The sequence below is a fragment of the Asparagus officinalis genome, chromosome 8 (assembly GCF_001876935.1).
Source record: "Asparagus officinalis chromosome 8, Aspof.V1, whole genome shotgun sequence".
Taxonomy (NCBI): Eukaryota; Viridiplantae; Streptophyta; class Magnoliopsida; order Asparagales; family Asparagaceae; genus Asparagus; species Asparagus officinalis.
The window spans coordinates 68328098-68345482 of NC_033801.1; the positions used below are offsets into that span (position 1 = coordinate 68328098).

The window sequence follows — 17385 nt, forward strand, 5'->3', positions numbered from 1 at the left end:
AGAAAGCTTGAACATGGTCATGCTCCCCCACCACAATGCATGTTAAGAATATTATATTTTCTTCCAAATTTCTTTTGTCTTTTGTAGTGACTTTCATGAATCTCCTACAAATACTTTCCAGCTAATACTGTGAAGATTCTAAGGGGTACCATGTAGCACGGTCTAAAATGTTTTATCAAAAGGTTCACAGAAGAAGAAAGAGCCTAAGATCCAACCAGACAAGAACACATGATTTCTTTACTCCCACCCCCCACACACACGCACAAAAGAAAAACAACGGAAACTCTCCCTATTCATTCATAATATAAAACAAACAATCCAGAACACGAAGTGTATTATCAACAGAAGCTATGCTCTCTCTAACTAAGAGGTACAAGACCTTATTCCTCTATCCATCTGTGAGGGTGAAGAACGGACTAGTCGTCGTTCACCCCACACACAGATATATAAAGGAACCAAGGCCAGCTTTATACATTGGTATGAGAGGGCTCGCGCTTGGTATTTCTTCTCTGCTAGAGGGACCCATGCATAATTCACCTTGCCTAGTTTGTCACCCAGCTGCTCTGCTGTTTCGATTTCTGTGACTAGTTTTCTAAAGCTTCTCAGATTCCGGAGTATAACATGTACACTTTCTGTATAAACAAAATCCGAGAGCTTTATGAGTCTAGAAAGGATTTTACAAGGACTCGTCTGCTGGGGATGGACGAATATTTATCTTGTGAACGAGAGGCAACCAGAGCTAGAGAGATCCAAGAAGAGCCACTAACTGCCAAGTCTTGCGAAGAGAAAGCGACCGAAGAAATCTTTGAAGAAGAACCCACTCTTAAACCTTGCTCACTAAGATCGTCTTGGAAGAAGGCCCTTACCGCTGCGGAGGAGGGCGAATATGATAGGAGGGTTCAAAAAAGGAGGCCCATTGTAACCAAAAACTCCAAGAAGGCGAAGCTCATGGGAGACGCGATGAAGTCTGCACCTGTTGTGCTCCCAGATGATAAAGGAGGAAAAGTGCTTCAATAAACTCCTTCTGTTCCTGAGGATATGGAAGCTGAAGGGAAGTTAATTGTCGGGGGCTCAGAGTCTGCTCCTTTGATAGGACCTATTGAGGGGGTGACCACAAGACAAGATTCGCTAGAAGGGTTTACTTCTGAAGTTGTTTTTGGATCTGCTCCTATCGAATTTGTGGGTTTAATTTACCCGACCGCCCCTCCTCCAAGTTTAGAAATCCTAAGAAACTCCTCAAACAGCTAGAAAATACGATGAAATTGACAATCAATGTTGTTAGCCTTGGACATGTTGCTTTTGAGGATTTCGAACCTCTCTTGCACAGCTGCCTAGCCAGTATCAGGGGCTTGGGTGACGTGCGGTGGACTAAATGTTGTAGAGAGAGCACTATCCTCATGAAAGTGGAATTAAGGACCTTTTTGGATTGGCGGCGCACCGATTTGGAATCTGAAGTAGAGCAAGCTTTTTCTGCGGCCCAAGCCTCGAAGGTGCGCCATCAAGAGGCTCTTCACAAGAGCTTATCTGAGAAAGAGGCCCACATGACGAACTTACGGGAGCAGCACACTCAGATACACACTGATATGAGTAGTCTTACTATTGGTGTTCGTGACACCGAAGAAGCCGTTATTCGTATAGAGACTGAGCTAGCCCAGAAGAAGGTTCAGTTAGCTCAAGATATAGACGTCATAAAAGGGCTCCAGCTTCAAAGTAACGAAGTCTTTAAGAATTTCTGTAGCGCACTCTAAGCTTCTGAGGGAATTCAGAAAGAGATTGCTACTGCAGCGCCTTTTGAAGAAGAGCTTAGGAGGGAGATTGCCGAACATGTCCGAGCAGCTCATGAGAAGAAGCTGTCTGCGGTTAAGTCTAAGCTCAGATGATTCAGATTGATGAACCCTAACACTTAAGTCTTATATTGTTTTTAGCTGGGGATAGGAATTTTTGTATCATTTTCATACCAAGTATTGACACTCTATATTAGATTAACAATATTGAATGAAAATGATATCATAATACTTTTCATTGCCTTTTCCTCATTTTTGATTTGTGACAATGAAAATATTGAAAGTGTCATAGGTGTAATGTTATCTTAGCATAAGTTCGAAACTCTCTTTATTACTACTTAGAATAATTCCAGAAAATTTCAATCGTCAGAGGTATACTGTTAACTTAACGATATACAAAGTAGGAAAACTAAACGACTATTCCCTATTGAAACAAATTCCGAATAGGCAACCCCCAGCCCGACTTGGTTGAAGATTGAGAGAAAAGAGGGCTTCATGGCCTACAGGAAGTATTTCTTGAGAAACTTTTCGTTAATTGGCATCATGAGCCTGTCGCCTTTTTGATCTGTAAAACCCCGAAAAATTAAATATAGTGTGATAAATAATTATAAATATATTATATGATAAAAATAATGTATCTTGAGGTTTGAGTATGATAGGAATTGATTTGAGATCAATTCAATATATGTTTGTGAATATATGAGTGTAAATACACAAAACATGCACAAAGGCAAATAGTGATAATCTGAGAATTTTGACCAGTTGAGAGTTTTTATATTTTTCATACTGTTTGAGTTAGAATCTGGAAAAGGGTATAAGACCAAAGTTGTAGGTATCTTCAACAGCTTTCCAACGAATCTTAAATCACCTCATTCCGAGATCGTATGAGAAAGTTACAACCTTTTTACCGAACCCCAGTCTGAGCATGGCCCAGAACTCTGAGCAGTCGACCGCCGTGGTCGCTGCGGTCGACCGCTCAGCGTACAGACCCAGTTCCAGTTCTGTTTCGGGTTGGTTTTGTTTATACCAAACTCGGTTGTTACCCTACTTATATATACTCGTTTTGAAGCTCTCAGAACCCTCTTTCAAACCCTAATAGCCTCAGCCCCCCTTCTCTCTCTCCTCTCAAACCCTAGCTCGGATTTTGGCAATTTTTGGGCATTTCGAAGGATTTTCGGTGGGGTTTTATGAGATTCATCGGTGTTCAGCGAAGGAGGGTCAGTTTCAGCTCGTTTTTGGGTGTTCATCAACCCCCTCAGGCGAGTAACATCTCGCCCAATCTCTCACCCTTGTTTTTATGAGTTTTTCTAACGATTTTAATAAGTTTTCTTGAGCCTAAATCATTATTTTGTGTAGATAGATGGATCTTTATGATATGAGATGTAAGGATCAAGTAATTTAGTTTTCAAATGCTCACCAATGATTTTGGTTAAAGAGATCTGATCTGAAAATGGTTTTAAAAGAGTAAATTTCAGTTTTTATTGAATATACAATATTTAAACCATGTTTATATATGTTTAGGGATCTTGATGATAGATTTTAAATGTTTAAATTCGTTGTATTCTGTTCTATGACTTTGTATAAATGTTAGATTTACAATAGTATAGAAATCATCAAGTTTGTATGTGTTTCGAAGCTGACAGAAACCCAAATCTGGGTTTTTGTCTACTTTGCGGTCGACCGCGTCAGACGCGGCGGTCGACCGATGTGCGCACCGAAGGGCAGAGTCTATCTGCCCTCTGCGCGGTCGACCGCGGTGGGAGCGGCGGTCGACCGCTGGTTGTTTCTGCCGAACGGTTTGTTTCTGCTCTGCGTATAGTTTTGGCCAATTTTGTTTTGTTATATATTTTGGTGTGTTCGAGCGTTCGTCTCACTTATCTGGCACTAGTTACAATGTTAGTAATTTTATCTGGACATGTGAGTTGACTTTTGACACAAGTACCGATCCGCACTTCGAGGCATGTGTGACATGAGTCTATGTGTATCTTTTGTGTATGTAATATATCATCGACACTTACAGTCTACATGATTTACTTTTTAGTCCTCGTGTTGGACACTCATTCATTTCAGTCCTCGTGTTGGACATTTACTGTACCCAGTCCTCATGTTGGACATGTATTACTTTTTAGTCCTCGTGTTGGACGCTCATTCCATTCAGTCCTCGTGTTGGACATTCATTTTACTTAGTCCTCGTGTTGGACATGCATTGTTATTTAATCCTCGTGCTGGATATGCATTACCATCCGGTCCATGCATTGGACAACGGTCACATCCGGTTCCTGCGTTGGACAACGGTCACATCCGGTCCATGCTTTGGACAACGGTCACATCCGGTCCATGCGTTGGACAACGGTTATATTCAGTCCACGGGTTGGACGTTCACTTTCATATTAGACCACGCGCTGGACATTTGTTAAGCTATAAGTATGACACTTATCTAAATCCGGACATGACATGATTTCATGAGATTTGGACAATGATAGCTACCTAGACTGGACACGACACTTATGTGATATTGACCTTTGACACTTATATGGTTTCGGCGTGACTTTTGATTAAGTATTGAGATGGGCTGTTTCTTTTAGTTTATTATTCATGTAGTAGACTTCGGATTTGGTAATTAGCGATTTACAATTTGAGATAAAAGGTATATACATGAGGGTTTCCTTGTTTGGATTATTTCGCTCGACGTACCTATGCTCGTGTTGTAATTTCCTAAATACTAAAATCCATTATTTGCTAGGAGTAATGATTTTTTTTTACTATTATGTAATAACTATATTTTCTGTATACAACGAGCCCTTTCCCTTGGGGTTGGTTGTGATGTTGCTCGCTAGCGCTTTGACGCTCGTTGTCCCTCCCCCTTTCAGGTAACGAGCCAGAAGCCCGGAGAGTCGCAGGTTGATGACGATGCACTTTAGCTTCTGTTGTCTTTTTAGTTATATTTATTTATGGAGCTCCACTATAGACTTTGTTTAGACATTTGAGGACTTTATTCTAGATGTTGTAAAGGCTGTGTGCCTTATTTCCTTTACTCAGACTTGTTGTACTTGAGACTTGTAAGAACTCCAGTTTATTCCTTTTAAACATTGACTTTGTATTTCTATATGTTGGATGATGAAATATCATTTTGATCTCTTTCATTTCATCAGTATCTCTTGTATTATCCTTTACTTGCTTTTGTACCTACACCTGTTGTTGACTCTACTAGAGAGATGTTAATTGTGATGGTGAAACATGTTATTGCACGGTGTGGTGCAGGGCAGGTTTGACATTCTTGGTTTCACCGAGGACTGCAGCCTCGTGTGAACCCAGGGGCGTCACATGATCGATGAGACGAATAGACTGATTCTATTACGAACGGCCCTTCCCACTTGGAAATGAACTTCCCTTCGGTCTTGTGTGTCATAACCATGAGTCGTTTGACGGCTAAGACCGAATCGCCTTTCTTGAACATCTGTTCTTTAACCTTTTTGTTGTAAGCTTTAGAAATTCGAGCTTGATATAACTCGATCTGCTGCTGAGCTTGGAGTCGCTTGTCATCTAAGGCTTCCAGTTCCTGAAGGCGTAATCGATGTTTCTCATCCTCCGTTATTCCGGTCGCGATGACAACTCTCAGGGAAGAGATTTGGATTTCCAATGGCAATGTAGCTTCGTAGCCATATACCAAAGAGAATAGAGTGGCTTTTGTAGGGGTCTTCACCGTCGTGCGATAGGCCCACAGACATTCGCCAAGTCTTTCCTCCCAATCGCGTCGGCTCTTGGAAATGAATTTTCTAAGAAGCTACACAATTGTCTTGTTAAAAGCTTCTACGAGGCCATTTGCTGGCGGATAATATACCGTAGATATAACACTTTGGATTCCAAACTTATCACAAAATCTCTAAAATCCATAGCTGACAAATTGTGTTCCATTATCATGGACTATTTGTCTCGGGACTCCGAAGTGGTAGATGACGTGATGCTTGATGAATTTGATCACATTCGAAGTCTTGACTTCTTTTAACGGGACTGCTTCTGCCCCATTTGGAGAAGTAATCGGTTACGGCCAAAATGAACCAATATCCTTTGGAAGTCGAAGGAGAGATTGGTCCCACGATATCCATTCCCTACATCTTGAATGGCCAGGGCGTAGATGTCGGATGTAAATTCCCTGGGGCTTGATGAATGAAGTCTCCATAGATCTAACACGCGTGATAACGTCTAATATAGTCAACTGCGTCTGTAAACATCTTTGGCCAATAATAACCAATTCGTCAGAGACGGTCTCCCAACTTAGCCCCGGGTTGATGAGCTCCACACATCCCATCGCGAGCTTCCTTGAGAGCCTCTTCCGCTTCCTTCCTAGAAAGGCAACGAAGTAAGAGTCCATCGTGCGATTTACGATACAAGGTTTGAGAAACCGCGTCGTAATAAAATCGGAGGGCTTTTCGTTTGATAGCGCTGCTTCCTTGGGATTATTGGGCAAAATTCCGTATAGTATATAATCGACATACGAGAATCATCAATCCTTAGGTTCAAGCTCCATTGAGGTTGTGCAGACTTCTCCTGTCGTCGTCTTGTCGGATTGTCTATCTAAGGAAATCTTGGGGTAATACAACTTGCGTCCCGCGATAGGAATTATTATTTCAGCCCCTGGTGGTAATGCTAATGAGGTTGCCAGTGAGGCTAAGACATCTGCATAGGTGTTCCGAGCATGTGGAATATATCCAATGAAGAAACCTTTGAACTTCCGAGCTTGTTCTAGTACCGCGAAGTAGTATGGGAGCAGGTCTTCATTGCGCACTTCATATTCTCCTCGGACTTGATTTACAATGAGTTGAGAGTCACCGTAAGCCTCGAGATGTCAAATGTTAAGCTCTTCGACGAATTGCATCCCTAATAGTAGAGCGTTATACTTAGCTACATTATTGGTTCAAGGTTCGATCAGGGAAAATCCTCTTGGAATTACATGACCATTTGGGGAGACGAGTACCACCCCTACTACGGCGGTAATCGATCCATGCGGGTTTTATCTGGATGCACCATCAAAGAATAATTTTCACACTTGTACACCTTCCTGGGTCGCACAAGCTTCAGCTACTTCATCAGGCAAGTCTTCATACAACTTAGATGATCCTGGTAGTGGATGATCGGCTAAAAAATCCGTTAGAGCTGGACCTTTAACATTCTTTTGGGGCATGAATTGCATGTCATACTATGACAGGAGAATTGCCCATTTTGCTAGTCGACAATTTAGAGAGGATGGTTTTGTCATAAGCACCCTCAAAGGATTTACCTTAGAAATGACATGAATTATTTGTCCAACTAGGAAATGTCGTATCTTTGGATAGTGAATACCAAGATAAGATATTCTTTTTCTTACCGGATTATACCGATGTTCAGCTCCCATCATGGTCCTACTTAGGTAGTAGATTGCTTGCTCCTGTCCTTGGTCATTGTTCTGGGCTAACAAAGCTCCTAGGGAATGATCCATGGCTCTCACATATAACAAGAACGATTTTCCCGATATCGAGGCCGCAAAGACTGGTGGTTGAGTGAGGTATCTCTTAATCTTCTCAAATGCTTTTTGGCAGTCTCCATCCCAAATGAAGGATACTCCTTTCTTCATGAGCTTAGAGAAAGATTGACATCATCCCGAGAGGTTGGAGATGAATCTCCGGATGTAAGCCAATCTGTCTTGCAATCCTCGGAGCTCTTTGAGATTCTTCGGAGGTGGCATGTCTTGAATGACACACACTTTTTCTGGGTCAAGAGAAATTCCTTTGGACGTAACTATAAATCCTAGGAATTTTCCACTAGAGACCCTAATAAAAGATTTTGTCGGATTCATCTTTAGCTGATGTGCTCACATGATGTCGAACATTGTTTTTAAGTCTGTAAGATGATCTTCTTTGTGTCGGATTTTCACTGCTATGTTATCAACGTAACATTCAATCTCCTTACGTAAATGTTCGTGAAAGATTGCATTCATTGCATGTTGGTAGGTTGCACCTGTATTTTTTAATCCAAAGGGCATCATTGTGTAGTAATACACCCCCAGTGGCGTTCTAAAAGTAGTATACTTTTTGTCTTCAGGATACATCTTGATCTGGTTGTACCCGAAGAATCCATCCATGAAAGACATCCTCTCATATCCGCAAGTGTTGTCGATCATGACATTAGTGATGGGAAGCGGAAACTCGTATTTTAGGCATGCCGTGTTCAGATCATGAAAGTCAATACATATCCGGACCTTATCGTTTTTCTTGGGCACGAGAACAATGTTGGCAACCCAATAAGGGTGTTGTTCCTCCCTAACAAAGCCTGAGTCTATTAGCTTTTTGACTTCTGACTCAATTGCTTCCATGATCTCTGGGCAAAACTATCGTTGTTGTTATTTACCTGGTTTTGCATCCGGATCAATGTTAAGCCAGTGCATAGCCACTTTTGGGTCAAGGCCAGACATGTCTTGATAACTACAAGCAAAGACGTCTATATAGTCTCGAATGAGAGATATAAGATCTTCTTTCTTGGATGGTGATAAGCTTTCGCTTATAAAGATAGGTCTGGGTTCAGATTCATCTCCCATGTTGACTTGGATCACCTTATCTTCGCTGGGCGGCTCACGTTGTTCAAAACGCATATCCCACAAGATGTTAAGGTGCCTGATCCAAGGGTCGTTGATTGATTCGATCAATTCTTCATCACTCCCCATGTCTTCATCTGGGCGACTAGTTGAAACCATATTCACGGTCAAACTTTTAAAGAAGACTCCAACGCTGATGTCGGATTCCCATGATGACGTCCCAGATGAATGGTCTTGACACAGACAGTCACCAGTTTTATTTGGGAAGGGGTTGTGACATAACCCACACCTCTTCCAACCTTCTGATAATAGTCAGGAGGTTTTCCTTCGGGAGTGAGACACATACGAACGGGCGTTCGCCTTCCTTTCCCAAAGTTTAACCCTTTTTTTCTCGTTAAAGTTATAACCCATTCGTTTCATCAAGCAGATGTAATTGGGTTCGTGGTAATGGAATTGAGCAATCCTGCCATCTTCTTCTGAACTTCCTCACTTGAGTAATTCCATTTCCTATACGCATCAATGCGTACGCACTGAGGATGTTTCATCGATTTGGGGTTTTTTTTTGTAAAAATCCTCCGACAATCTCTCTTCTCGTGACCGTACTGTGCCAGCGATTTTGGGTTTTTTCGCAAAAAAACACCGTTGATTGAGGCGATCTCGTGACCGTCGTGGGTAAGGCTGAGCATGGTTCGGTCCAAACCGAAAAAACCGACCGAACCGACCCGAACCGACCCGAAAAAATCGGTTTTATGAGTGGGGTGGTTCGGGTCGGTTTGAAAACTTTTCAACCCGAACCGACCCGAACCGACCGAATATAGTGCAATACTACCCATTCTGATCTCAAACCCTACCAGACCCGTCCTAAAAGAGTCAAAGAATCAAACCCTAAACTCATTTTCTGAATCATTATGGGTTGAAAACAATATCATTATATCAGTGTTTAATGCTTCATAATCTCCTACTTTGTTGATATCTTTTTTTCTTTAAAACAGTTTGTTGTTTGATAAGAAGTTTGATGAAGTTAGAATCGATCAAACCGAACCGAACCGCACCGAACCGACTTACAACAGTTCGGTTCGGTTTTGATTTATAAGCGGTTCGGTTCGGTTGTTCAAAATTTGGTAAAAACCGAATATAAGCGGTTCGGTTCGGTTGTTCAAAATTTGGTAAAAACCGAACCGAACCGACCGTTGCACACCCCTGGCCGTGGGGTTTGAAAGAGGGGGCTTTTTTGCAAAATGTCACCGAAAGCTTCTCTCTTAAACCAATTTCATGACCCAAGATCTCTCTCTCTCTCTCTCCCAAAAAATCCCCAATCCCTCCTCCATCTCCAATCGAACCTCCCCCTCCATCTCCAATCCGCCATCTCCAACGCCGACGATCTCCCAAATCACCCATCTCCAACCGGAGCTCCCCAGATCCGCCTCACCACCACGACTACAAAGTTTGAGACCGCCTCCTCCGCCACGACTACGACGTCTGAGATCGCCGACTTCCCCAACTCATCCGACGCCGACAACGATTAAGTCCAACTTCGCTGACCGTGACCGACTATCCCCAACTCCCTCGAGCTCGATCTTGAGATCCCCCAACTCAGGTAACCATCAAGCCCCAAATTTGTTTACCTATTTTCGACAAATAGTGGTAGACAATAGCTAAGCTAGTGGTTTTTCAAATGCCAATGTATTCTTGTTTTTGGTAGAAATAAAATATCGGAGAAACGGAAAACTAATTAAGAATAGGCTTTTCAATTAGGTGACATGTAGGCAGCTCTATCTTTCAGTTTCTAAATTGAATTTCTAATCGTTTGTAGTCAAATTTATATGTAATTGTTGGTCATCGTGCTGAAAAATAGCACAATTTATATGTAATTGTTTTTGGAATATATTGATGCATATGCTTATCACCTAATCTGAGGATCTTACTTTATAGATGGAACGATTTTAGCATTATGTGTTGCTTATGTGAATTTTCTTCCATATGTACCAATCGCTGGATTATTTAGTCTATAATTTTTAGAGTTTAGCTGGAAATTGCTCTTTATAAAAAAAAGTAATAGCTCAGAGAATAGTTTGGAATAGCTAGAAATTGATAATAGTTTAGGATTTTTACTAGTCTCTTGAATCATTATTTGGACGCTGCTTGCCCATGAATTTTATCCAAGCAGATGTAAATTTTCTTAGGCTAAGACCCCACTTGGTACAAAGGAATCACCATGCTGTTATTTTCGTCTTGGAGCAATGCTATCAAAATTTAACCAGCGGTACGAGACTTTAAAAAAACCCCCTCTAGAGTCTGTACGCAACAATAAAATTATAGGGGTACCAAGTGCGAAAGAATGATACTATATGGACCCCTCTAGAGTCTGTACGCAACAATAAAATTATAGGGGTACCAAGTGCGAAAGAATGATACTATATGGATGTATGTGAAATTAACTCTTGAAAATAAATATCAAATTGAAGATTGTGTCATGTTACTAAAATATCAACTTTAGCAGACGACCTGATCTTCGATATGATTTATGAATATCAAAATTCAAGAGTACTAATCTATACCCCCTGCACTTCATATACATTGCCTTCAACAAATATAAAAATTTTGTTTACCCTCCAATTTGGGGTATTTTCAGGTTATCCATGGCTAGAAAAAGTTTTTATGTTGTGAAGAGAGGTTGACGATGTGATATTTTTAATAATTGGGAGGAATGTAAATCTCAGGTAGATAAGTTCCCAAATGCCTCCTACAAAGGGTATGCAACATACGAAGAGGCTTTGATTGAATGAGAGAAGCACACACTCGCTCGTGATTCAGCATCCAGCACGAGGCCTGTCCAAACATCTGTTTATGCTTAAGAACAAAGATATCCAGTGAGCCATAATCTGAATGTTAACAAGGAAAAACTTACGGAAACTTTTATTTTCTCTATCTATGCTTTTGTATTAGGTTCATTGTTTACAATATTAGTATTTCTAGTATGTATCGTTGCGGTATTTGTTGGTTTCTCCATTGCAAAAAACATGTGATGTAATTTGTGGCTGAGCTTGCATTGGTTGGATAAACTTTTTGTTTAGCTCATGTTAAATTGATTTTTAATCAGCTATTGTGTTTTTACAGAAATGAGATGTAGAGGAAAGAGCAGAACATTTACAAATGAATCTTATAGTAGCTTATGATGCTCGTTTGTCATGAAATCCTTTTTCGAGGATTAGAGTTTGGATTATGGTGTTGTATTTGTATTATGGTGGTATATCCAATTTATAATTTGGCAACTTATTTACAAATGAGCTGATAATTATGGCAACTTATAGTAGCTTATGATATGTATTCGTTGAGTTATCATGTCTTGTTGCTTTTCAATTCATTATTTTTGTATGCTGATAATTATGACAGAAGGCACAAATCATCACAAATTAGTAAATGAAATGGAAGTAATAATTTGCCTTAGTTGTGATCGATAGATTAGACTAGTATTTTGATTGATATATGCAGGAGATACAGATTCAAGCATGTCATTCAATAGAAACTGTTTTATAACCAAAAGAGTGTTTTAACTGTCTCAAATCTTACAATCTCCGACGATGTAGCAGGGGGATAACATAATAGGCGAACATAATAGGCAATCATCCAACAATCACTAAAACTATAGCAGCATCAAATATAGCAGGGGGAGAACATAATAGGTGAACATAATAGGCAATCATCCAACAATCAGTGAATCCACGTACAAGTCCCACTCATTACCCAACACACTAAGTTACAATATACATCGCTCCCAGCTACACAAGTCCAACACATAAGTTAAATGTGCTCAGTACCCATTACAATACATAACAACTACTAAGTTAAATGTGCAAATATATCGCTTTCTAAACACGAAAGACCCAAAGTTGTAAAGCCATATACGTCATATAAACATCAAACAGATACATTTGCCAGTAAATCCACATTGTGATTCAACACTCGCACAAACTGCGTATATGCCCCAATTTCTGGTGTAGTTATTGTAAACATGAACTCTGCCAAACTGAACACAAGGATGTCACTGCATCAGTAGGGTAAGTATCAATGAAGGAGTTATATGCTAGCAAAGGAAATTATAGATCATCATCTTAATTATCAACCTGCAGCCTTTGCTATAGTACACATACAGGAACAATTCATATGTGGCTATTTTTTTTATTGATGGTCGTCATCACGGTTATATTAGTCTAGTAAATACTAGCAAGAAACGGTAATAATAAATATCAAGCAAATGTAAATTCTTATCTATAAACGGATATTTTTATTAAACAACGGATGCCTTGAAACTGTTTTTCGTGTGTAAAGCCATATACGTCTTCATAGGAGCACATCATCCTCATCTTCACTTGATGACCCATTACCCTCTTGCCAATTTGTATCACCGCATGTAGAAGACCTACATTATAACGAAAATATATATATATATATATATATATACATCAAGGGGGATAATAGAAGGTGATGAATAAGACAACATAAATAATAATAGAATTACTACTTACGGATTTGTGAGTGCCGGACAATTTCGCTTATCATGTGATTGGCCTACTTTACCACACCCGTGGCAACATCTATCTTTTTTATTTTTTGCTTTTTTGCTCTAGCTATTGCTTTCTCTTTTCCTCCCTTCAACCTTTTGCCGCACCCTTTTGCTCGCACTTGATCGGGTTCATTGAAACTATTTTGAAAAGTACAAGAATCCTGCACACTAGTACCATCATCCATTAAATTACTACTCATTTGATTAGTTTTCTCGGTGAATCTCTTTGCAACCGTGCGGCCACTAACCATGTGGCTACTAAGAAATTGGTTGATTTGCTCATTAATGATACGCACTCCATCGGTAAACATCTTCCTCGTTTCTTCACATACAAGGGACTTGTCAACTAATTCCAAAGATGATTGGATAAATTGACTCCGCGTTAAAAGATAAGAATTGTCAGGGCTTATCTGCATGCCTTTATCATCATACACTGTCCCCGATTTTGCAGACTTAGTCCACCTCTTTAAGATGTATTTATCGGGCAATATTTCAGCATCAATTTTCATCAAATATGATATAATGTGTGTACATGGAATTCCGGCGCTTTCGAACTTTTTACAACTACAAGAAACCAAATCCAAGTCCTTGTCGTAAACAATTTCGCGGACTTTGCTTGTTGCGAGCTTCTTTCTTTGAATTTGATACACACTCTGATTGTCGGTTGCCCTAACAAACTGCAACTTATAGTTAAAGTTGTCACACACTTCAGCCTCAAACTTGTAATAGATCTCATTCGTGTAAATATCAACCATTTGCTCTAAAAAGTCATGATTTATTCTAAGTTTAGGTTTCTCAATTACATCTTTATGATCGGCCATCAACTCCTCATGTCGTTGGCACACTAATTCCCTGCCAAACTGTATCATAAAATTAACCAATGAATTATTCTTCGAAATAAATTTCTTGAAGAATGCATGTCCACTTTCTGCTCGTTGACTACTTGACATGTCTGCTGAGAAAATATGATTAACATATGCAGGAATCCATCTTGACCGAAGTTCATATTGGTCTTGCAACCACTTGTTTCCTTCTAACCACTTTTCTTAATCAGACTTTCCCATTGTAAATAAATTCTTCAGAAGTCTCTGATTTCCAAATGCAAGCCGAGAACTCACTTTTATAAATACTATACTTCACCGCATCAATTTTCTCAGAAAACTTCATTAATATATGCCAACTACAATACCTGTCAAAAGAATTAAATAAAGTGTTAAAAAGAAAGGCTATGTATATAAACATTTTCAATAATATATACAAACTATAATACCTGTGAAAAGTATTTGGAAGAACAAGAGGGAATGCCTTAGTCATAGTTGTGTCTTGATCGGTAATAATCATCTTCGGGGCACCACCAGACATACTTTCCAAAAATTGATTAAATAACCATACAAAATCATCAATGCTCTCATGATTCAAAAATCCACAAGCAAAAACAATTGTTTGACCATGATTGTTAACCCCTATTATTGGTGCAAATATAAGGCTATAGAGATTAGTGTTATAAGTAGTATCAAAGATTACAACATCACCGAAAAAATTATAAGCCTGCCTTGATCTTGCATCGGACCAAAAACAACGAGTAATCTTTTGTTCCTCATCGGCCTCAATTTGAAAAGTAAATGAGAGATTCTTTTCTTGTTCCAATTTTAAATACTCATAAAACATTTCTCCATCGTGCCCCTTCAAATCAGCACGGATATCCCTTGCATGATTATACAAATCTCTTTGAGTGCACCCAATATTTTCTATACCTCCAGATTGTACTCCAAGAAATCTGAATTGTTGATGCTGAGGTATATTCACCATGGATAACTGTTTAGTTAGAGACTTTGTTACGGCTGAAACGTTACAATGGGGCCTTAAAAGATGAACCTTTGATGGTGTTGATAGTGGGTGGCTGTGCTCCTCATTAAAAACAGTAACAATGTATTTTCCGGAGTTTGATTTTAAAACTGCAATTTTGGCAGTACAATCCTCAGCTAAGCTTCCTCGACGTCTTTTCTTTCCAACATCCGTGATTTTTAGAGATTTTCCTTGTTTAAAACAAACATACTTCTTCCTTCTTATTTCATAACTTTCCGGCTCTTTCTGAGTAGTCCAAGACCTTACACTAAACCCAGCTACTTTAGCATAAGCATTGTAGAATGTCACAACATCATCTATTGTGTCAAATTCCTGCCCCTTTTTTGGCCTCAACTCATCTGATACTTGAGGAGTATATATCAAATCATCGTCGTCCAAGTTTACTTCATTAGCTTTAGTGCCCAAGTTTTCCATTTCTCACAAAAATTGTAATTGATCTATATAAAATGCATATATTATCAAATTTCATAAATTAGGTATAATCTCGTCGGAGGAAAAAAGCTTATCTCGTCGGAGGAAAAAAGCTTCAGTGCAATCAGTAATTTTACTTTATAAATTTGGATTTAAGAACATGTAGATCAAGTTTAACAGAGCGGATCGCAAAAAAAAGAGAATGATGTGATTTTAGGCCGCATCCTTAGTTGGGAATCTAATGTGTCACCTTAGGAAAACATTACTCATATATATATATATATAAAGAGAGAGAGAGAGAGAGAGAGAGAGAGAGAGAGAGAGAGAGAGAGAGAGAGAAACTTATGTCAACTTAAGTGGATCATCCACCAAAGTTTCTATCTATTGATGAAAAATCTCATCATATGATGCACGGATCTCTAGGTATGATCAATGGATAGAAACTTTGGTGGATGGTCCACTTAAGTTGACATAAGTTTTTCTACACACAAAACTAGTTTTTATGCACGTGCACTGCACGTAGTTAAATATTAAAATTATTTTTTAATTTATTTTCTTTCTATAAAATAAGTCAGATTCATCTTGAGTTAACTTTTATACATGGATTATTACATGTGACATAAATTTTATTTAAACATTTTTTAAAATTTTATGAAACAGATTTGTGTGTAAAACTGGGATCAATATACTTTTATATACTTGCATGCACAACATTATTTTTTAAATTTGTATATATTAAACTTCATGTAATATACTTGTTTATCAAATCAAATCATCGATCTCTAATTTGTTTATCTTAGTCATTAAATGTAGTGTTAAGTTTGAAAAAAAATATAATAATGTATTGTTGATGTGTTAATAAAACATAACCAAATACTTAATATTAAGATGATTTATATAAGCTCAGCACAGAGTACATACTTTTCACAAGATAGCAAGACATCTTAATTATTGATAGACTTAAAATAAAAAATAAATACTAAATATTACTGGAGACTCTAATATAATTTTATATGACAAAATTATTCACATAAGCATATTAAAAATTTTGCATCAAAATCCTTTATGAAGATTCCTAATTTTACTCAAAAAATCAAGTTCTACTATAAAATATTTAAAAATTATTATTATTTGTTCCTTCTTTTTTTCATATTTAATTAAGCCGAGATCAATCATTCTCCGCCTTTATATTTTTCTTGGGCAATTCTACAATAGTGTCTTCATCGTCTATATCAATCGTGATATTAGTTTGGTATGTAATAAAGAGCAAAAGACAAGATAAGAGTCCAGAAATATATTAGGATATACTTAGATTAATTAAATTATATTATTACTCATAATTGATATGCATTAGAGACAAAATGTGTTGACAATCTTAAATTATAAAATAGACTGTATGAGCCCCCTAACAGAACTTTTTTAATACAAGCAACCGTCAAAATTAATTTTGAAAATCTCTTGTGGTCAGGAATAAATAGCCAACAAGTTTTTGCAGTGATAGCTAAGAGAACGTAGTACATTCTTATGAATTATTAATCTTTACTTAATTTATTTATAATGACAGGATCTCATTATTAACTAACTATAAGGCCTAGCATATTATTTTTTATTGGATGTTCAAGGCAGGCAGAAAATCCGGATGAGTCCTCATTATAATGAATATTATACAATTTAAGTACAAAGAAAAAAGGAGCATCGATCAATGCTATAGTTGATTAGGGAGAAACTCCAACAGGTTAATTTGGGTATGTGGATATATTATAGATGAAGATGGAGAAGGGTGGTTTTGAAAACAGTGAGTGTGTGGGGGTAATTAATATAGTTTTTGTTTGTATGGTTTGCTTCGTTCATTTTCAAGATATATGTAGTCCTATGGATATATATAGCTATATCATTAATATTCTCTTTTGGCTTTGTGGAAGAGTTTGGGTGAAAATTTTTTTATCTAATCTGATTAAAATAGGATCGTATAAGTTAAGCCCATGCATAAAATTTATTTTAACAAACACTAATATGTAAGTATTACAATCGGCATTGAGATCTAAAATACGTGTGAGGTTTTTTTTGACTTTTATACAAATAGTGTCTATTTAAATAATAATAGTATAATTAAACTTTGTGATCTAAAAAACAATCAAATATACAATATAATTAATTGCTTTAAAATAATATAATCTAATCTAATAAGAAGA

The 17385-nt window shown here is 38.1% G+C and overlaps 1 protein-coding gene and 1 long non-coding RNA gene across 2 annotated transcripts; one reads left to right on the top strand and one right to left on the bottom strand.

Moving 5' to 3' along the window:
• On the top strand, window positions 9627-11528 carry LOC109822951. The gene is made up of 2 exons (XR_002242320.1): window positions 9627-9949; window positions 10985-11528. It is a non-coding gene; the product is annotated as an uncharacterized LOC109822951 (long non-coding RNA).
• LOC109821336 (protein FAR1-RELATED SEQUENCE 5-like) lies at window positions 13967-15196 on the bottom strand. The gene is made up of 2 exons (XM_020387525.1): window positions 14187-15196; window positions 13967-14105 (listed from the first exon to the last, which is right to left on the bottom strand). The coding sequence occupies exons 1-2, from the start codon at window positions 15194-15196 to the stop codon at window positions 13967-13969; spliced, it is 1149 nt and encodes a 382-aa protein (XP_020243114.1).

Bases quoted from the DNA above. Each gene is read 5' to 3' on its own strand.
- LOC109821336 (XM_020387525.1), bottom strand. From the start codon at position 15,196: ATGGAAAACTTGGGCACTAAAGCTAATGAAGTAAACTTGGACGACGAT. The intron at 14,106-14,186 runs GTATTATAGTTT...TTCTTTTGACAG, and splicing joins CTTCCAAATACTTTTCACAG to GTATTGTAGTTGGCATATAT.